General features: G+C 37.3%; 2 protein-coding genes across 2 annotated transcripts; one reads left to right on the top strand and one right to left on the bottom strand.

Annotated features, from left to right (window-relative positions):
• Positions 1-17,039: 17,039 nt before the first annotated feature.
• On the top strand, positions 17,040-18,241 carry LOC121255172 (peroxidase 5-like). Its single transcript, XM_041155446.1, has 2 exons — positions 17,040-17,282; positions 17,456-18,241. Exons 1-2 carry the CDS (start codon positions 17,040-17,042, stop codon positions 18,239-18,241), a joined length of 1,029 nt encoding a protein of 342 aa, XP_041011380.1.
• A 19-nt stretch (positions 18,242-18,260) lies between these two features.
• On the bottom strand, positions 18,261-21,755 carry LOC121255171 (protein POOR HOMOLOGOUS SYNAPSIS 1). Its single transcript, XM_041155445.1, has 8 exons — positions 21,360-21,755; positions 20,358-20,468; positions 19,693-19,758; positions 19,443-19,546; positions 19,124-19,326; positions 18,989-19,035; positions 18,767-18,794; positions 18,261-18,622 (listed from the first exon to the last, which is right to left on the bottom strand). The coding sequence occupies exons 1-8, from the start codon at positions 21,630-21,632 to the stop codon at positions 18,564-18,566; spliced, it is 891 nt and encodes a 296-aa protein (XP_041011379.1). The 5' UTR covers positions 21,633-21,755; the 3' UTR covers positions 18,261-18,563.
• Positions 21,756-22,951: the final 1,196 nt, after the last annotated feature.

The raw sequence follows: 22,951 nt of genomic DNA, 5'->3' as shown, positions 1-22,951 counted from the left end.
TGTGTATTAAGGACTTTCTCCAAGATCTTGATCCTAGCTATCAAGAACGAGGCTATATCTCTACAAGATATGGTTGTGCATTATCTATCTTATTAGTATCTATTATACTTAGACTCCTATTCAAACGTTGTAATTTTGTTTTAATAAGTAAGAGATAAATATTATTGATATGAATTAAATAAGCATAGCCCGTGTACACAGAAAGTATACAGAAGAACACCTAAATACATTCTAAGAGTGATAAATTAAAGACAGGAAATCATGAACATTGTCCACATTTAGTACAATAGCTGAAAACCAAAGCAGTAAAGTGTAGAGGAAAAAATTCTTCAATTCCGCCATTATGCGTTCCTTATCTTCAAAGTAAGCACATTCCTTTCCGACCAAATACACTACATAATACACAGCGGGATCATCTTTCACACTATTGTCACTTGATGATAGCATTGCATCTTCCTCCAACAACCCAACAAATCCACTACCCTTAAAGGCATAACCCAAGCAACATCAACCATTTGATAGATCTCATCCCACAACACCCTTGTTATCTCACAATGCAGTAAGAGGTGATCTACAGATTCGCCATTCTTTTTACACAACATCAATCCATCACTACACCTCCCATCTTCCACAGATTGTTCATGGTTAAGATCTTTTCAAGAGTGGCATTCCATACAAAAAATGTTACTTTAGAAGGCACACGAGACCTTCAAATATTCTTCTAAGGGAACGGAGTATGATCTAGTGTTGACAAAATTTTATAGTACGCCTTAACTGTACATTTCTTGTGATTATTAAACTTCCACTTCAATCTATCACATTGTGCCATAAGAGTCACCATAGAGTATAGTAGGCTGAAAAAATCTAATACAGTAGATAATTTCCAATCGTGAAAATCCCTATTAAAAAGTATATTCTACTGATGAGAGCCATGAGAAAATAGCCGCATGTCCGCACTGAAGCCTCCCTATTAGATGCAATACAATAGAGAGCTGAAAAGGCCCTTTCCAATTCATGATCTCCACTCCACACAATCTGCCAAAAACTAATTCGATTGCCCTCTCCAGCTACAAAGCGAATATGTTTTTCAAAGCAAGGTTATCCCCTCCTTATAAACTTCCATAAACCACCCCCCCAACCCCGTCTCATTTTGTTGGAGCACCAACCACCCCAAGCAGTTTCATATTTAGTGTCGATAATTTCCTTCCATAATGATTCCCCTTCCGAGTGATATCTCCATAGCCATTTCTCCAATAAATTTTTATTAAAAGTTCTCAAGTTACACACTCCTAACCTCCCATAAACAACTGGAGCACATAATGTCTTCCAACTAACCAAATAGAACTTCTTCTCTTCCCCCATGCTCTCCATAAGAATGCCCTAAAGAGTTTCTCAATCCTACTCTCTACCCTTGCAAGCATAGGAAACAGAGATAAAAGAAAAAATTGTGAAAAGGTTAGTAAGGGTGCTCTTAATAAGGGTGTGATGACCCCATTTTGATAAATACACCCGTTTCCACCCAACCAACATTGTCTCTATCTTCTCCACCACCCTATCCCATATAGCCCTAGCCTTAAAAGTTGCTCTCAACAAAAGGCCCAAATATTTCATTGTCAAAGAGAACACCCTACAATCCAAAAGGCTTGCTAAACTGAGAATATTTGAGAACACACCAACCGGAACCATCTCGAACTTAACAAGATTCACCTTGAGCTCCAACACTGCTTCGAAGCAAAGTAACATTACTTATAGAGTTTGGATCTAGCTATTATCCGTTTCACAAAAGAGTAAAGTATCATCTACAAATAAAATGTATGAGATGATAATAGAGCCACTAGTGCCATTACCCATCTGGAAACTAGATAAGAAACCTCCACCAACAACGGCCTGCACCATCCGGCTAAGAGCCTCCATAACCATAACAAACAAAAGACGAGATAGAAGATCTCCTTGCCGCAAACCCTGGGAACTATAAAAAAAAATCAGCAGGTGTACTGTTAACTAAAACTGAGAACTGAGCAGTAGAAATACAATGATGCATCCAGGAAATCCACCAATCACTAAAGCCACACCTCCCAAACAGGTATAAAAGGAATTCCCAGTTCACGTGATTATAGGTTTTCTCCATGTCAAGCTCGCAAAGAATACCTGAACCTCCCTCTCACAATCTGTGGTCTAAGCACTCATTTGCAATGAGCATCGAGTCAAGAATTTGTTTCCCATGAATAAATGTGTTCTAAGGCTTGGAAATAATATGTTGCAACACAGGGCTTAACCGGTTGGCAATAACTTTTGAAATAATCTTGTATACACCCCTAACCAGGCTTATAAGGCAAAAATCTTCAATAATCGAAGCCCCATGTTTCTTGGGGATAAGAGCAATGAACGTCGCATTAAGGGATTTTTTAAACTTTTGAAAAGAGTGAAATTCACTAAAGACCTGCAAAACATCACCTTTCACGATGTCCCAACAAGTTTGAAAGAAACCCATTGAAAAACCATTCAGGCCCTGCGCTTTATCCTTAGCCATACCAGATATGACCTTATAGATCTCATCTTCATCAAAAAGTCTCTCCAAAACACTCACACTCTAAGAATCAATTGCCTCAAAGGACAATGCATCAAATTTCGGCCTCCAACTAGCCAGTTCTGTGAGAAGGGTCTCATAATAATGCATAATATGGTTTTCTAGCTCGGGAGAAGAAGATAGCACCTAAGTACCTAAATGTAGCGACTCAATAGCATTATTGTGCCAATGTGAATTAGCCACTTTGTGAAAGTACTTCATACATTTATCATCTTCTTTCAGCCAAAAGGCCCTGAATTTTTGACACCATGAAGTCTCCTCCGACAAGAAAACCCTCTCCATATTTGCTATAATAGTGGCCTTCCTCAATAGCACCTCCTTCGAAGTATCTTCCAATAATTCCTTTCCATCTAGATCCTGCAATTCCTCCAAAAGGGTAGACTTCTGATTGTTAATGTGACAAAAAACTTCCAAGTTCCACTTCTTCAGGTCTTGTTTCAAAACCTTCAGCTTACCTGCAAGAATAAAACTTGGAGTGCCAATAAATTGATATGATGACCACCAAGCACGCACCATATTTACAAACTCATTCGCTGTTAGCCACATGTTTTCAAACTTGAAATACTAGCGACCCCTGTGGATGCCCCCACAATCTAGTAGAATAGGAAAATGATCTAAACTGACTCAAGCTAGCCGTTTCTGACATACCTCCGAATAATGGCCTTCCCGCGAAGGAGAGACAATGAATATATCCAATTTCGACCAAACCCAACCATTTGACCAAGCCCCCTACTAGGGGGAGATCCATGAGGTCCAGATAAAAAATGAACTCGTTGAACTCCTCCAAGGCGACAAAATTCTGATAATGCCCCGATCGCTCCCTAGGGAAGTGGGTAATGTTAAAATCACCCCCCATGCACCATGGCACATCCCATAAGGAGTATAGACCTGGCAACTCCTCCCATAGCCTTCTCCTATCCCTGTCCACATTAAGACCATAGGCGCCTACAAATGCCCATTCCCATCCATCAACAACGTTTCTGAATAGAGTCACTACTGATAAATCACCAATACACTCCTTAATCGCCTCAAACACTCTTTTATCCCACATTAGTAACACTCTGCCTGAGGCTCCCAAAGAGGCCAAGTAAGACCAACCCATATATGAGCACCCCCATAAGCTCCGCACAATTCTTTTTTCAATTTATTGCAACTTTGTTTCTTGAAAACGCATCATATCACCCTTCCACATCCGTAATAATGATTTGATACAAATGTGTTTATTGCGATCATTAAGCCCCTGCACATTCCAAGATATAATCTTCGGCTTCATGTAAACATAGATTGCCCCTCTCTTTTGATCTATCACTTCCGCCATTCCCTTCCTTCACATCATAATTGATGGAGTGGGTTAGCCTTTTTAGTTCCCTATCCCACTTTGTGGCTGACTTCGAACGACTATCTTCAATTGCCACGAGAAATGTGTCAAATTGTTCTCCATAGCCTCCACAAGAAACCCCATTAATAGCTTGTAACTCCTCCACCTTCTTGAAAACCCAGTTTGAGGAACAACTCTCATATCTAGGATTGTGAGGGAGTGTACACAGAGGGTTAGAATAGCCCCCTCCCTACCAGCATGATCATTATCAAACAAGGCCAATTGCATATCTGAATCGAGAACTAAGCCACAAATTAATTCAGATTCATCTCTAGGTGCCACAAAAGTTTCAGAGATCCTCACCCCAGCTTCAGATTCACCTTTGTTGCAATCCCCCAGCTTGTTCCCATCAAAACCACCCATCTCTAGGGGTGGAGTGCCTATCGCAAACCCCAAGATCGAGAGACCACGCTCCGACATTACAGACAGCACAAAAGAGATAACGAAGCCTCCAACCACCACGCACAACTGTTTATGTGCAAACTCTGGCAATGAAATGAAGTTCTTGACACTACACAGGCTCAGATCTGTTCTTCTAAGCTCTACCGGCGCACACTCTAACACCCCAGACCTCGCCGGCAAACCCACCACCATGGCTACTTCTGTACAAACTCCGACGACGAAATGAAACTCTCGACACTATGCAAGCTCGAAACTGTATCTCTGAGCTTTGTTGGCATAAACACCGACACACTAGACCTCGCCGAAGAACCCACCACCATCGACGTAGACCCCTATCCCATTGCTTGCGGTGGGGGTTGAGGCCCACTCAAAGACAATGGGATATCAGCGCTCAAAACCCTACGTCTCCAAACAGGCTTCACAGCCTGGGCCTGAGGGACAGGCTAAGCTTGTTGCTCCACAAGGACACTCAATTGGCCCTACGTGATAGGCCATTAGGACACTTGAGGGAGAGGCCTTTGTTTGAGGCCCGACTGAAACCCAGACCTTCCCCTTCAACCCATGAAGCCTCTTGACCCAACCTTAGGTGCCTGTAACCCAGCTACTTGACCCAGCCCGATGCGAGGGCCTTCTTCCTGGCCCAAACCCAAATTTGTCTTCAACCCCTCCTCAACGCACCGTTTAAAAATCACCATATTAAACTTCAGAGTACCTACTTGCTTCTTGATTTCAACCCGGCGTGAGTAAAGTTTCCATATTCAGCCCCGACACACTCCTGTCATCCCCTTCACAATGTTACGCCTTCACCAAAGAAGAAGAATCACCTGCCCTCTCTGCGTTTTTTGGAGATCGAGACAAAGCCTCTCTGTACGAAGAAAAGGCTTGGTGCCCTTGCAACGACGGAGAAGGCAACTATGGAGGACTCCCTCTGTTATCCCCCCCCCCCCCCACCCACTCAAAAAAAATAATAATAATAAATGAAGTTGTAGAGAGTTCCTTCAGCATATCTCCAAAGTTCCTCCAACCTACCCCTTCCTCCCTTCTAGTATTACTAGCAAACCACACCTCTTCTCTTGACCGAACTCCAATAAGGAGAAAAAAAAACTCTCATAGGAGTTACGCTGCCTCTGGACCATGAAGACCTGAGACCCACTTTTTTCGTGATCTAAGGAAGACAGGAGACCCCCTAGAGGCTACACCTTCCTTCACCATGATAGCTATCCATCCCTAAGATTCTTGATCAATGGAGATGTGTTTCACAGCATGACAACTACTCTCTGTGATTCTCCACCACCTTTCGTTTACCTTCTTAAACTCAATACACTTTTGATCAATGATAACATTCCTACTCGACCCCATCACAACGCAACTACTCATAAAGCAATGAAAAAAATGGGCTAAACACCACTATACTCAACCACCATTAACATAAGAATAGCACCATCGAAATGAAACATCGTTTTTTCTCAGGTGTATGGAGAGACAAAATTAAGAGAAAAAACATTGTAATTAAATGATTCCCAATAATAATATATGTTGCACCACAATTGAGTGTGTTGAAATTATTCAATCAAGAATATACGTTGATTCGGAGTATAGAGGATCGATATGCTAACACTCTCTCATCTGACAAAAATGGAAATCTTCTTTTCTTTTTCTGGTATATATGTATATATGTACAAATGGCGATCACCACTTAGATGAAAAATGAAATCTGGCCGGACTGTTCTTCCAAACTAAGATCCTAAAAAGTCCAATAAGTACTGGTGATTTCAAATTTATACAAGAAGTACCTTCATTTGTTTGTTTTGTCGCAACAAGGGAGGAAATCCTCACCATTAATCTTTCCAAATACATGATCAAAATCACGTGACGTACGTTTCAAACTAAAGGTCAACCTCACCCTGATCACCTCTCTAATGGGGGTGGAAGTATGGAACACTATTCTTCTCCATGGGCACGTACAACACCCAACCCACGTCTATAAACGTGGGGTTTTGAGCCAGTTGTATGTTCAAGCTCTGAATGCCACTCTGTTGGGCAGACAACAGCGTAGCAATACCTGATAATGTGTCGTGCTCCTGAACGGTGTATGTAACAACAGTAGTTTGAGTGTCAGTACTCTCTACGCACCCACATGGAAGATACACAACTAAATTTGTATCCGGGATCAATACCTCCTCTCCTCCAACCTTCCAAGCTTGCCCGCTGTATATCTGAGTAGAGACATTATCAAATGTATCACCTACTTTTACAACGTAGGATGTGTTGTAGAAATATCCGGTAACGCCATTTACATCTTTGCATGAACAAGGTACGTTGATGAGGTAGTCTTGTTTCTCGCCATGCAGTATAGGTTTCATTTGGGATAGATTGACAGAGTAAAAAGAGGCAATCTGTGCTTCCTGTAGATTGTTGTTCATCATGTGATATAGGGAGGCATTACATGTTTCGATTTGATTGGAGCAGTTGAAAGGGTATATGAGGGTTTCAGCTTTGATGGATATTATGTTGGACGCAAGAATTGTTAATGTAAATAGAGTTGCTAGTAAAGGGAGGAGGAGATGTGGAATTAGGAGATCAGTGTGGGGGGAAGCCATAGCTCGTGATTGAAATTTTCGTTGCAAGCATTGCTTAAATCCTAGATACTTTATAACTAGGGGAAGTGACCTTGTGAATTCCGAAAATTATTGATCTAATGATTACGTTAAGAGTTTCATGTCCCATCGTCAAAACCAATAAGAAGGCCATCTGTCCATCGACTAGACGATCGAAACTTATGTTTTGTGACGTTCCTTAAAGAACAATTAAGATCAAGCGAGGACAAAGAGATGATTTTGGTACGGGTTCTCACTATATATTGACAATTTCTCCGATGAATGTTAGGTCGATCCATTAGCATCTTGACAATTCCAATGTGTTGGTATTTAATTTATTCCAATAAAATGATTTATTATTTAAAATTTATTTTTGGGTATAGTTCGCTTTTATTGACCAGCGGATTAACATGGCCCTTGGTTTTATAATTTAATGAAATTCAATGAGATTGATGTGCATCGATCATGATGAGTATATATTTGTTTTGTTCATGGAATTGGATCGAGCTTCCTGATGATCGACATGTATATATGTTCAATGGGAGATTCTTGGGGCACAAACCCAAGCACAAAACAGAACAGTACTGCAGCTAGGAGGGGTAAAAAAATACGACGTTCGGTTCATAACTTCATACAGACTAATGTTCAAAATACTAAACAAGATTTCTACTGCTGACAAGACTATTTTAGAAAGTACATAAGAAATTCAAATAGCAATATATATTATATGTATATATGTGTATATATATATATATATATATATATATATATTTGTGTGTATGTGTGTAACACTTCACGTGGTATGGCATAACTCAAATATAAATACATAAAGAAACTAGTAAGCCTGGTTTGGATAGAAAGATATTTTCATCTTATCTCATCATATCATATTTTATGTTATCTCATCTCAATATCACCACAAACACAAACATTTTTCGATTTCAAATTTTATATTTTTTCATCTAATCATCATAACCTAATTATTACAAATTTTTTGAAACTTCCAAACAAAATATAAAAAACAATACAACAATTTTTCAAATCCTAAAATAAAAATAATATTAAAAAATATATTCTAATAATATTTTAATTTTATAATATTTTTATTCAACTTATTCTTTTTCCTTTTCCAAAATTGCATAAAATATTTTAACTCAAATTATTTCTAATTCATCTCATTTCAACTCAAATATATTATTACTATTTATAAACTATATCAAATCATTTCATCTCAACTCAATATCAAATCAGGCCTTAGAGCACTCCTAATGGCTTTTGTATTATACAAAAAATGTAAATAACTTGAAGAATTATTCTAAAAAGAAGCTTCATCCGATTATGTAAAATGAATTGTAAAATACAATTAGCTAGCTACAGTACCCCGCTACATGTAGGGGTACTGTTCATCCTGTAAAAATTTTTTTAATGTTGATATTTCATTTACTCTGTCATTTTTATTTACTTTATTTTTATCATGTAAGCAAAATCTTTTTATTGTTCATCATTTAAAACACATATATTTCATTTTCTTCTCAAAAATATCTTGGAATTATTTTTAAACCAATTTTTTCATATTTGATCTTATTTTAAATTTTTATTGGCTTATATATTTTTGTTTTACTTGTATAGGACTGAATTATTTTATATTGTATATAAAGATAAATTACAAATAAAAAAATATATGGATATTGTAAATTTATTGGTAAAAATGAAATATTTAAAAAGAATAAAAAAAGAATATTTAAATGATATAGAGAAAAAATAGATAAGCTGGTGGATGATATATTGTAAAAGTCAGTATGTAAAATAGAAAAAGTGAATTTTGATGATATATTTTAAAGGATAAGATAAAGAATCCATTGGTGGTGCTCTTAAATAACTATCAATCCAAGAAGTTGATCGAAAACAAATCAATGCATTTAATTGTGGATGAAAAAGTATTATAATATTTAAATATTTCTTTATGTTTATATTACATTGTGTATAACTAGTTGCATATAATGAGCCGAGCTCGAGCGAGTTGTAGGTGTCAAGGTGATCCAGTCTCATTCGTTTAACGTTTATTTGAACACAATTTGAGTTTCTAGCTTTTCATGGAATTGGATTCGATATTAACGAGCAACTCATTTAATATTTGAGTTCGAATTTATTCACGAGTGAGTTGTTTAATTTAGAAGTAATTATTTATATTGTATTATACTTTATTTAAAAGTTTTGACAAGCAAATTTTGACTTTTTGTTAATATCTTCGTAACGCTTGTACATACATATATCTAATAAATTTAGTATTATGATATTTACTCTAATTTTTTTAATATTTTTAACATTTTCATTATACATACAAAGGTAATATTATAAAAATAATAACACAAAATTATTCTAGCTTATCCGAGTCCCCGAGTTTTGTACGATTTATATTGTTTAATAATCAATCATAATACGTATTCACGAATAGCTTATTTTAATAAACAAATCGAGCCAAACTCGAGTTTGACCAAGCCGATCTCAAACGATTTGTCTAAGTAATATTATTTATTTCCAATCTTATGTATAACACAAACAATATTAAATAAGCATAATTCAAAATATAAAAAAATATTATCAAATATCAATTTAAGATTATAGGATGTACGTTTAACGTTGTAAACATTTTTTTTCTATGTGAGTAGACCTCATTGCGCCTTCGACTTTTAGAGAGAGAACGTCTCCCTTCTCTCTAGAAAACTCAATCATTCTGAGTATTTCTGTCGGAGAGGAGAGTGGAACTGTGTCTTTCACCCTCCTTTTCGTTCCCTTTCTGAAACTGTTTTGTATATATGCTTTTATGGTAGTTCTTTTTCCTCTCCCCTCCACCGGTTCGGTTTTGGTAGATCTACCGTTCATCAGCAACCAACTGTCGACACGCGCACCATCACGCAACCCTACAGCTACTGATCTACTGGAACGACGCGGAACCGTGGTGAAAATGTCGATGCCTTGACTCGCACATGCAGCTTCCTTCTGCACATGGCATTCACGAGCCCCGACGAGCTTGCCAATTACACGTGTCACACCAGCAGATTCCCCACCTCGAGATCTTTCAAATCTGGCCCACCTCACCTCTCAACTATCAGCATATGCCTCCACGTGCCACTACAGTTGCACAGGAATACAGATGATCTGTCGCTGACCAGTCCATCCGATACCATACTTTCTACAATATTAACGCTTTCTTTAACCGATGATCTTGAAAAAGTGAATATGTATCCCTCCAAGAAACATCTCAAGACAAAAAACTGCAATGTACCTACTTCCACAGCCTCCAACGGTGTTGCCACAATTTGCATGGCTATCCAAACTGTAAAAAACGTCTTTAAGATGACACCCTTCTTGTAGGGCAAGGGTGGAGATCAAGAAATTGGTCCCAAAACTCATTTTTTTTCTTCTTTTTTTCTCCACCTTTGCACTATGATTATTGTACTGGAGCGTTTGTTGGGAACCTCACTCCCTCTTCATGTACCATCTTTTCCTTATCTAAATGAAAATCTATTTGCTTAAAAAAAAAGTTTACTTTCTATCTCTCTCCACCAATTAATTGTTAGAAGCTTTCTTTCCTCTTTCATCAAAACTTATACATCCAAATTGAACCAGTTTCGTTTGTATACTAAACATCATGCTAAAGTGGCACTATATTTTAATTTAATTTAAATATATTTTGTGACGCCCTCAGCCCCTGCTTGGGATTGGAATGTGAGTGAAACGGCGAGATATACAACACAAAACTACATACTCCTTGTACATGACATATAAGATGCAATGCACCTATGTATACTAGCAGTATGCAATAAATAATGCAGCAAAAAATATAAAATTCGTATAAGACTAAGCAACGCCTAAAGAAGTTGTCTTAGCACATGGTATCGTAGGACTACATATAACCCAAACATTACCTTAACATAACATCCTTTTCAAAAATATTGGATAATAAATATGTTTATTGTCTCCCAAAACATAAGTACTGAAAACTTTTTTCCAGAACAAAGGGACCAATCACAAAAGGCCTTAAATCTATAGAAATCCAAACATGTTTCCTGGCAAAGGAAAACAGTCCCTTTAGCTCGTCAATGAGCCTCAGTGCCTCAAAAATGTGTCAGTCGGTGTTCTATACCCTATCCAACAAAGAGGGCTCCGACGAGCTCTCATTGCGTTTCACCATGGGGTGATCTTCTATACTTGTCATAACTTCTACCATTCCAAGTAAGGAATGATAGTGAAAATTACCACAATGAGATCTCGAAAAATCTCAGAGTAAACATACAGCATACAACAGTTAACATAAGCATACAAATGGCCAATCATAGAATGCATGCATAAACATGTACTTGACATATGACGTGATCGAAAACCTTATTTGTGCACTTGACCTTTTCGAAAGACATGTAACAGAGATCTTTAAACTTTTCGAAAAATCATCTTTGACATCATTTTTATGTTGATCTCTAAACATTCATATCATATCATATAATTCATATTATGTGATTCATAACATGTAAGCTCATATCATGTGAGCTCATTGCCTAGTTCTTATGACACCTGATGGATATAACACCGCTCTCCCAAGCACTGCATATTCTTGCTAGTTACCGTACCACCAACAATTCATACATCATGGTGAATACGTCTTATTCATATTCATTTTAACACGACAGTATTTCATCAAGTTATTTGCCTTAGTCATGGCACTCACTAGCGTTAGATACTATATCGTTTCGGTATCCTTTTAAAAAAGATCCATTCGAGACACATTGAAGGTTATTTGTCAACCCAGGGGTTACCACTCTATTCTTAAGCACTCTAAAGTGGACAGAGGAGTTCCACCGAGACATTCTCTCATCCTAGCATTTGGGATCATGATAAAATATTTACAAACACTTCGAAAAAATCATTTACCCAAATGCATGTGATATGAGACTTAAAACTTACTCTTTCTTACACTTGACATGTGACGTATGAAATGCCGTACATGTAATAATCAAGCATAACACATTCGAATCATGGCATGGTAATATATGAGCATGGCATAGCATAGTTCATGAACAAAATCTGAAACATATTTCACATGGAATCATCAAAACACTTAATTCAAACATACACAAACATGCTTAGCTGAAACATATGGGGTTCATTAACATGTAAAATTTCATTTTAATCATGGACTAAAGCCGAACTACAATAGACTATAGATCATGGCAAAGATAATCACATAATCCGAAACATGAAAACATAGCAAATCATCACATAAGTTGAAACCCTAATCTCTTCAAATCATGGTGTATCCTCATGCAAACTGAAGCATATAATCATGGCATGTTCTTGTACTAATTACAACAAGATACTTATTCACAGATCACCAAATAACAAACATACACACTATCAAGCAAGATGAAAGATTCACACAAGTATACACATTTGTTAACTGAAAATAGGTTGAGGGTTTACTTACAAAAGTCCTTCAAAGAGAAAGTTAGCAAGTTGTAATGGACAATACAACTTGTTAGAACAAGGGTTTACCCTCATCCGTGTGTGCGTGAGTCAAGGGACAACTAGAGTTGGTTATTTCACCCAAAGTAGCACTTTCCAATGTTCGGTCCATAGATTTTTAGAAGATGAAACCTTTGAGTTACTAAACCCTTGCTAGGTCATGAACTTGTAATAGATGTGCAAGTGATATGGCCGATTGGTTTGAGGATTTGGCTCCTCAAACTTTCGATCTCCCTTCCTTGGAAACCTTAGGTCATTTCAAAGATGAAATAGTCCATTAAAACCATGTGTGTTAGTGTGTTCTTCGGAATCTCAAACTCACTTTAAGATCTTCTACACCTTGGAATAGGAGTGTGTGATTGTGAGAAGAGAGAAAATCGAAGTGTAATGTTCTTATCGTGGAATTTCTCCTAAAGCAGTGGCCTTCCCTTGAGCATAGAAGGTGTATGGTCGTTACTTGGTTGGAAGGAAAGTGTGGAAAAATAGTGTTTGAACTTAGAAAATCCTCTAAGTGGCATGAGAGTGAGAGAGATGGAGTAGAGAGAATGTCTTAGGAATCTGAAAATGAACAAGAAGAAAAACGGGTGGTCGTATGGCATGAGATCTTTATATAGCCTACCTCCTTAAAACCAATTGGTCAAACAAGAGCCAATGCATAATGGGCATGTGGCATGACTCCCTTTTCTTTCCTTGGCCGAAACCCTAATGCCTTCTAAACTCCCCTCCAATCGTCTAGGTTCAATGAATCCCATGTGCATTTGTGTAATTTTTCACAAAACCTTTTCATCTTCTCAAGAAAGTGGGGTGTTGCATGCATGCCAAGTGGCATTGGCATGTGGAGTCCCTCAATGTACCACCCCCTCCTCTCATTTCCCCATGAGGATCTTTCCTCTTCCCCATGGTGTCCCTTACTCTTCCCCACGTGTGACCCTTACTCTCCCCCAAGTAAGAACTTTCTTCTTCTTATGCTCATTCCGTGACTCTTCCACTTCCCTATGCCTCTTAAAAACTCTAAACATGACATGTGGCAAATGATTGGATGTGGTGACCGAAACCCTAGGGTTAAATTGGTAAATTTTGTGTGATACTTCTTCTAGAATCTTTCCTTCTCCAATGTATGAATAAAAAATGGCACAAATTCTGAAAATCCTCTAGAGTGGACGGGTGGCTTAGGGATCCTAAAATCTCTTAGTGTTCCCCATGAAATCCTTAGAAAAAATCAGCCCTTTAGTCTTCCCATGTGCCACTTCCTTATGCAAGATCTCTTAAAACTATATCAAATTGATAAGTGGCGAGTGATGGGGTTCTTGGTGAGTGTGGGGTGTGTTGGGCTGAGTGACTCTTGGCCTCTCTTAGGTGAATCTCATGATTTTCCTTCTAGAAGCCTTCATGCATGAATGTCATGTGGCAAGTCCAATGGCTTGTCACTAGGGTAGGCGTGCAAGCCCTTTGGATTCCCAAAACCCTAAGCTTCTCTCTCCTTTAGTTCACTATCACATCCAGATTTATGGACTACGCATGCACGACAAGTTGCACAAGTCACATGGTGTGGGGCTTGACTAAAATCCATGGGCTTAAATGGCCCTTCTCTTAGGTTTTGGTTGCATAATCCTAAGGCCTAAGGTCTTAATCATTCTATACCTAATCTATGGCCCTTAAGAAAATAAAAACTTAGGTAAAGAAAAGATAAAAGTCTAGCTAAGTTTGGGTTATCACATATTTTCATTTCCATTAAAAAAGAAAAGTGATCTTTGATTAGCTAAAGGCATGTTTACACGTTTTGAATATATCAAAATTTTATAGATAGTATTGAAATTGTTTAAGTGATTATTAGGTTTTTGGAAATTAGTGAGAAAAAGTTAAATAAAAATATTATAAAACAAAAATTATTTGAATATAAGTTTTGTTTTGAAGCTTGTAACAATTGTATTAATTTTTGTGTTTAAATAAAAATTAGGTAATAATTAGATGAAAAAAATTAAAAATTAAAAATTAAAGCTTAAAAGTGTTTTGTATTTGAGTGGGAATAAAATTATGAGAAATTTTGAAAATTCTATACATTCTTATAGAGACATTGTGTAATAGTTATATGAGAAATGTTGGGTTAGAGATCATCTAGAATTCAAAGGACTTTCTACGGGACCGAAAGTTGTACCAAAGTGTTCATGTCATGTTTCGCACGTCTTTGGGCTAAATCCTGACAACTCAAGTCTTTAGAACTAGGCCTCCAAAAGATATGGAAGAAATCAATTAGGAGAGGGTGGTCTTGGGGCTGACGAGTCTCCGATGCCAAAGTTAGTAAATTCTCTTGGAAGTTTGCAAATTCTCTTGGAAGTTTACAAATAAGTGAAAGAGTATAAGGATCAGAGAGCGTTTTCTCATATCTGAGACTTGCTATTTATACCATAAGTTTGGGGAGGACAGATCGTGTCTGCCCCCATAGAGTCTGTGTTCTTTGTACTGTACCCTTTTGTCAGAATCCTTTAATGCAGCATAGCTCTGCGGCGGCATCATTAATGTGGCGTGTAACTCGGGTAGTAGTGACATTAATGCGGCGTGATTTTTCGATTTCCTTCTCCCTGCTAGGATCCTTGGCGGTCCGTTGATACCCCTCCTGTCAGAGGATCGAGGGTCTCCTATACATTACGTCCACTACATGGACAAGCACTCAAGATGTGATACCGCCATGTGATAAGGATAAGGATAGATGGTGTATAGGATCTCACATTGCTTGGGAGGGAGAAGTTCTTGCTCTTTATAAGGTCTCAATAGAGCTCCAATTGTATCATAGACTAGTCCTTTTATAGTATAGGTCATGTGGTTTGGGCCTTTCATTGGAGCGTTACAAATGGTATCTGAACCTATCTCAACCAGAAATATGAGATTTGAGCCGTGCCACCTACGACGGACCGGCCCAACGAGGACATTGGGAATTTAACAGGGGTAGATTGTAATACCTTCATATGATAAGAAGAAGGTAGGTAGTGTATGAGATCTCACATTGTTTAGGAATGAGAAGTTTTTGCTCTTTATAAGATTTCAATGAGGTTTCAATTGTATCATTAACTAGTCCTTTTAAAGTATAGGTCATGTGGTTTGGACATTCTATTGGAGCGCTACAAATGGTATCAGAGCCTATGTCAATAAAAAATGTGGGACTTAAACCATGCCACCTAAGACAAACTGGCCCGACGAGGACGTCAAAAATTTAAGGGGGGTAGATTGTAATACCCCATATGATAAGGATAAGGGTAGGTGGTGTATGGGATCTCACATTGTTTGGGAATGAGAAGTTCTTACTCTTTATAAGGTTTCGATTGAGCTCCAATTGTATCATTTACTAGTCCTTGGTGTATAGGTTATGTGGTTTGAGTCTTCCATTGGAGCGTTATACAAGAGCTGGACACTACTCGAGGGGTTTGTAGGTTAATGAGTCCCACCTGTGGCACGTTTCCTCCTGCAGGTTGCATCCAAAAAAGCCTTCCCATGGGCCGGGTTGGAATCGTTCTATGCTGGGCCTTTGGTTCTTATTTCTTTAGTTGCCATTCTCAAGCCTGCTGGGACCCAGGGGGGGAAAAATCCTCTTACACAAACTTTAGCATTTTTCATTGTTAAAATATTATGCATATAATTCTATAAATAATCATTCATCTAAAATTATATAAAATGTTACGAATGTTGTTGAAAATATGGAGTTTTATAAAAAAAGATTGGTTTTAAGATAGATAAATGATATTCTTCATTTTTTATTTTGTTCATTTTCAGTCTCATTGTTTACGTGGTATATTATAAATTAGTTTATATGTCAACCATGTAAATAAACAGTGGCTTAAAATGTGATACATCAATAATAAATATAACTTAATTAGAATGAAAAAATCTAAAATAAAAGAATACATTCCTCTTAAAATAATTCGAAGGTATGTCGCAGTCAATCAAATATCTGAGAACCCAAATAATTCGAAACTAAAACAGTATTTGCATCCACTTATTTTTGTGGTACAGGAAAAGTCAAAATACAAGCTAGCGTGCAACGTACGGAGGACCTCACATTAATATATCTCATCTGACGTAAAATGGCAACCACCCTTTTTACACTCTGGTATGTTTGAATGGCAATCTAGACATTTCATTCAAACAAGAGCCAAACAAAATCCAACCGCTGTTTATTATAACAAATTATAATCTTCAACTTCGGACTTTTGTTTTTAACCGTAACAAGAATCTCTTCGAGTGGCTTTTCCTGATCTCTTTGAAGAAGCGTCGACTCAATATTCAAATTAGATCCTAATAATTAGAAGATTCCTAACATCTACGTATCATGTTCATGCATGTTTCAGACATATAACCGTCATGATAACCGTCTTCCTGTTGGAAAGCCTACGAAACTCTACCTGGCCGGCCTAGCTCCCTTAATTGTCAAAACCTACAATATACATACAACGTGGTTTTGGCCATGATATATGGATGAGCCTCCACCAGCTGATCTAGTTCTCTCGTTTTAGGAATCTTTGCTACAAACAACAGCCATTAATATAAACAATCTATCATGAAAATGGGAGTTGGCGGCCATGTCTCTATCTCGACAATCTTCGTCTTCGTCTTCTTCTCCATCCTTCTTTCTTCTTCGGAAGCAGCAATTAAGCCTGACGGAAACGACTTCCATGTGGGATTCTACCGCAAAACTTGCCACCGAGCCGAGGAAATTGTGGCTGATGTTGTTTTAAGGGCAATGAGTAGAGATCCAGGCATTGCTGCTGGCCTCATCCGCCTCCTTTTCCACGATTGCTTTGTCAACGTAAGTCTGTTTTCCAGCTTTCTTAGAAAAGAAAAAAAAAAAAAAAATGACCCATACGAAATAAGACTACTTGTTTTCAAAGAGCCTATACTGTCTAGCATTACTCTGTGTTTTTGTTGGGCCCTGAGTAAGTGCAATGATCTTGATAATCATATACATACGTGTGTGTTCAGGGATGCGATGCCTCAATTCTGTTGGACTCAACACTGTCTGGGGCACCTGTAGAAAAGGAATCACCAGCAAATGGTGGCACCCTTCGTGGGCTTGAAGTAATTGACGAGATCAAGGCTCAGGTCGAGCAGGAATGCCCTGGAGTTGTATCTTGTGCTGATATACTGGCATTTGCAAGCCGGGATGCCGCTCTGCTGTCTGGTCTATCCAACCATCGTGTCCCAGCTGGCCGCCGCGATGGTCTCTCTTCCCGGGCGGCTGATGCACTCGGCAATCTCCCTAGTCCATCATCATCTATCAAAGAAATTGCAGGAGTCTTCGCCACAAAAGGATTGAGCCTGGAAGAGATGGTTATCCTCACAGGTGCACATTCGATCGGTGTTTCCCACTGCAGCTCCTTTGATTATAGACTATATAATTTCAGCTCAACTCAAAGGAAAGACCCTGATCTGGACATGCTCCATGCTAGTTATTTGTCAGCAAATTGCCCACGTCCAGAGTCATTGCTTGGAAAAGTGAAGGGTAATCGTGCAGTGAACTTTGATAATTTATCACCACACAGGCTGGACAATGCATTCTATGTACATCTATTGCAGGGAAAGGCACTGCTTCAATCAGATCAGGCAATGGCTAATGATCCCAAGACCAGTCGGATTGTGCAAAGGATGGCATTTCATCCAATATCATGGTCAAGGCAGTTTGCTAAGGCCATGATTCGGCTGGGGAGTGTGGATGTGCTCACTGGAACAGAAGGGGAGATAAGGAAAAACTGTCGGTCTGTTAACTAGTTTTTTTTTTTTTTTTTTGCTTCATTTCTTTTTTGGTGAATAGTGTTTTGTGATTTATTACAAACCATTTTTAAGGGATGATTTTTGATTGAATTCAATCTGAATCTCTCAGTCTAGAACATTAAAGAAAAAAAAACACACAAATTTAAAGCTACTTGATTATCTACCATCATATTAAAAAAACAACAAAGGAAAACAGAAGACTAATACTGCCAGAGAATGAACAAGGGATTTAGCTTTAGCCTGTTTGAGGCAAACACCAGCTCATGGCTGGGGAGTTCAATGAAAGGCGCGTTATGCCCTAGACATCACATGCAAAGCCCTACAGGGTCAAATCACCTCCCATTTCGCTGATAACTTTCTCCACTGTAATCAACATATCTGGTAAAATAGCAAACAAGCCTTCAACAAAATAGCATCTTAAAGAACAAGATGGAGGAAATAAATTTTTTTTAAAAGATAGTAGTGCTTAGCTAGCAATCCGCTTTCTTTCCATATCAGGCCTAAAAAGTACAAAACATTTACCTTGGAAAGCAGAATCCTCCATGTATTTCTGCAGCAAAACAAGCAACATGTATCAAAAAATCAGTGGCAACATAGAGCATCTATCTCGCATGTATGAAAGCAAAAGGTGATTCCAATGTCAAAAGCAGTCCATGTAATATTAGGCACCAAGTTACCACGTATTTTTCTGGTTATTAATCACATGCATTAACAATAACAAACCAAAAGGTTTTGGAAGGATACCACAATTTGGGATTTGAGATCAGTTTCCTTGCAAACAGTTGATTGGGCTGCACCAATACATGTTAATTAAGAAACGTTATCGTCATATGGGATCAGAATAGTCTCGACTGCTAAAAATTAGAGCAATCTACATACCCTGGTTGACTTCAGAGCAACAGTTGGTCAGCAATGATGTAAAGCTGGGCGGTAATGCTGCAACAGTTTCTTCAAAGTCATGACGAAATGCAGTATCCTTTTCATGGTTAGATGAGTGTTGCTCAATTTCATTGTTTAAGCTTGGTGACATTTGTGGAGTATAAGTTTGCTCGGGAGGCATAAAACTCAATTCCTCACAAGCTCTGCATACACAGTCAACTCGTGTCAGAACTTTTTTTCACATTTATATCAGCATACTGAAATAAATCCTAAAGGGAGAGGAAATAACTAATTAACCTACAACAGATCTTCATTTCACCTATTGGAGTGTCGGTTAGAAGACATCAACTCAGTTTGTGATAAGATTTCAGATCCAAGGTCATTATTTAAAGGTGCAATATCGCTGACATCATTCAAGATCTCCTGAAAAAGGAACACGACATAACCTTAGTGCATGGGAAAAGGACAAAGTGCTGTAAAAGTAAGTGTGAGCATCGCCTTCGTGAAGTTTTAATGGTATTTATACTATACGGACCCATTTAAACAATTCAAGCAGCAATGATTTTCACCTTCAAAGCATTTATGAATATCTCTGTTTCACATGTTGTTGAAAATCGCAAAGCAAACTTTTGGATCTGCAAAGAGGTAAAATAATTCAATGGGCTTGAAGCGATAACGAAAAGTCCTAAAATAAATGTTCTGTATTCGACTATAAACATTCATTAGACTTCTTATATGTAGTTGGTAATGTCAGAGCTGTAACGGCTGGCCTATGTGCAGAGTGAGATACAGAGTTATGTCAGCCAAAAAAAATTCGCTTTGAAGTGCTCACAATTTTACCGTGCCAAATTTACAGATATTATGCCAGTCACTGAATTTTCTTAATTGGGAATAAAATTGCGACCTGATCGCATTAAACTAAGTGTACGGGAGCTAGTTCTCCCAAGTCCCTAGTCCTGGTGTAAGCTATAGCATAGATACAAGGGTTTTAATAGAGGTTCCAGTGCATACTTAAATTGATGGCGGTTCGCGTAAGCTAGATTTCTGAGTTGCTATAGGCTGCTTAGTAGGATATTTCATTTTTCTTCACCAATAAATATATTGTTGAGAAATGAAAAGCAAAATATAACTCTCTCTTTCCACCGGTAGCCTGCCTAAACTACCAACTATTGTTTCATTTAGTATTGACAGCCTATGATACACAAAGCAGAGATACACAGAGTAAGCAGCTTGCCTCTTGATCCCTGTAGCTCACAAAAACAGATCTCGTACCCCTGGCAGGAAATCCAGAGACGCATGACACGTGAGGCCAGGAGAAGTGCAGCTTCGATACGTAGTGTTGTTCCTGAGACATGTTTGAACAATAACGGAAGTTAAAATTAGTTCTGTTGACCAGTTTGGAAATAATCTTCGGCGTAACATTCAGTTACTTCAGTATATAAGTTGCAGAAAGAAAGCATGAATAAATAACATATTGCTACTCTTAGAGACAAGGCTTTCCGGATTCTAACCATTTAAATTGGAAAGGAATTCATCTATAGTATCAGTGGACCATTCATCTTGAAGAAATGAATTTTCTGTATATGAAAAAACAATTCAATAGCTAAATAGATATGCATTGCCAATTCACAGAAGTTCCAGAAGCTCGAGTCAATAGACATAGCCACCATAAATCATAGTGTTCGTTTTTTTTTTTTTTTTTTTTTTTTTTTTTTTTTTTGTTGCTTTCTTTTCTCATAATTTCAAGATTTAGATCAGTCCAGCTAAATACACAAATATACCAGCACAAGTCATGAGCAGTGCCTCCAAACCGAGAGACGGAGAGAGTAATTTTTTTTTTGCCAAAAAGAACTGGTGCACCGTAACCATAACTTCTAAAGTAATCATCTGAAATATTAAGAGCAGAATAAGGAGGACAAAGGGATTCGTAAAGTGTAATCTTATAAATCTATGGAAATCAGTATGTAATTCTCACCACAGCAAAGACAGACGAAAACATAGCATGAATTACATAAAATTTGAATGAGCTTATCTAATTATTACTTCAGAATCAGCTGTTTGGTTGCCCGTCTGAATGCAGATAAATTATATTAAACTAAAACTTAGTAGTTTCAAATGACAGCTTGATTTTGAATTTCCTCGATTCTCTCGGAAATCAAACAGAAGCGATGTGTAGCAGTTAGAAGCTATAGAAGGAGAAGCAGCTAGCCAAAAAAATAGAGAATGGAAGACTCACAAGGATCTTTCCTCTCAAAGATACGGTGAGGATGACATCGGAATTGGAGTGATCGTTGACGAGTCGTAGAAAGGCGGAGGAAGAGGAGGAGATCCAAGTGCCGTTGGGACGACGTTTCCGGAATTTGGGAAGGAGAGGAGAGCGATCGGGACAAGTGGAGGAGAGAGGAGGGTAGCCGAAGAAGCGAGCGAATTGAATCTCCCACTGGTCGCTAACGGCGGCCACCACGTCCTGTGCGTCTTCGATCCGTACAATTGCCAGAGATCCCGTCATTGTTTTATCTCTTGGGCTTGGCCTTTACAATTTGAAAATAGCTAGACAATTAAGAAACATTATATATAAACGGCTAGTCACCTCCCGCGCGCTTGAATAACCGTAATGGCCTGTATTTCCCGACTTACCCCCGGTCCTAAAACACGAGCGACTAGTCTTGTATTTACCGACTTTAGGTGGCCGGATCGATTAGGCTGAAAACAGGCTTCTTGATATTATATGTTAGGAAAATGTTGTTAATTTCAAATATGCCGGTGCCGTTTGGATAATATATTGAGATAAAATTTAAAAATTGAATAAAATATTATTTTTTAATATTATTATTATTATTTTAAAATATGAAAAAGTTAAATTATTTATTATATTTTTATGTAAAAATTTAAAAAAATTGTGATGATGAAATGAGATTAAACACCTTCATTATCCAAAAGGGGCAAATGTAATATTTTTTTTATTTTTTCTAAATGGTTAAAGAAGTGATTATTAGGCCTCGTTTGGATAATGAAAGTACTTAATCTCATTTTATCATTACAATTTTTCTAAATTTTCATACAGAATATAATAAAAATTCAACTTTTTCAATTCTTAAAATAATAATAATATTCTAACAATATTTTATTCAACTCATCTAAAACTATTTCATCACATCTCACTATTCAAACCGTATTTTTTTATTTATTCATTTATTTAATGATTAAGGATGTTTAAAAATGCTTAAAAAATAAAAAAGAAAAAAGAAAAAAAATCATTTTTACATTTTTAGAGTGCGCACCTAACATTATCCTATTATTTAATCTTATCATCTTTAGTCATAATATATCATATTATAAATAATTTTATTCGGAAATCACTTAAATTATATCTACATAAAATAAGTTGTAAAACATCAAAATCTTTCGAGATAAGCTCTATCAAGTTAAAAATCGGTTCGGTTTATTTGTTAAATGAAATATGAGCAAACAGCTAGGGGTTGTAAAATTTAACCAGAAAATCAGACCGGACCGGCTGGTTCGGAATCTGTTTCCGTAATTTCAAAACCGGCCCGTACCGGTTCGGTTCCGGTTCTATACTTTTTAGGACCGGATCGATTCACTATGTTATATATTTTAAATTAATTTTTTAATATTATATATAATATTTTTTACATTATATAAAATTTACATATATAATAATATAAATAATAATTATATATAAGATAATGTTATTATAATTTATAACATAAAATTTTAATATTAAACATAAAAATTTATTTGATCATATACTTGAACATAATATATATATATATATATTAATAACATTTTATGGCATAATTAAATTCT

Source organism: Juglans microcarpa x Juglans regia, chromosome 3D, assembly GCF_004785595.1.
Source record: "Juglans microcarpa x Juglans regia isolate MS1-56 chromosome 3D, Jm3101_v1.0, whole genome shotgun sequence".
Lineage (NCBI taxonomy): Eukaryota > Viridiplantae > Streptophyta > Magnoliopsida > Fagales > Juglandaceae > Juglans > Juglans microcarpa x Juglans regia.
Note: the sequence above shows the minus strand (reverse complement) of the source record. Positions and strands in the feature narration are given on the sequence as shown.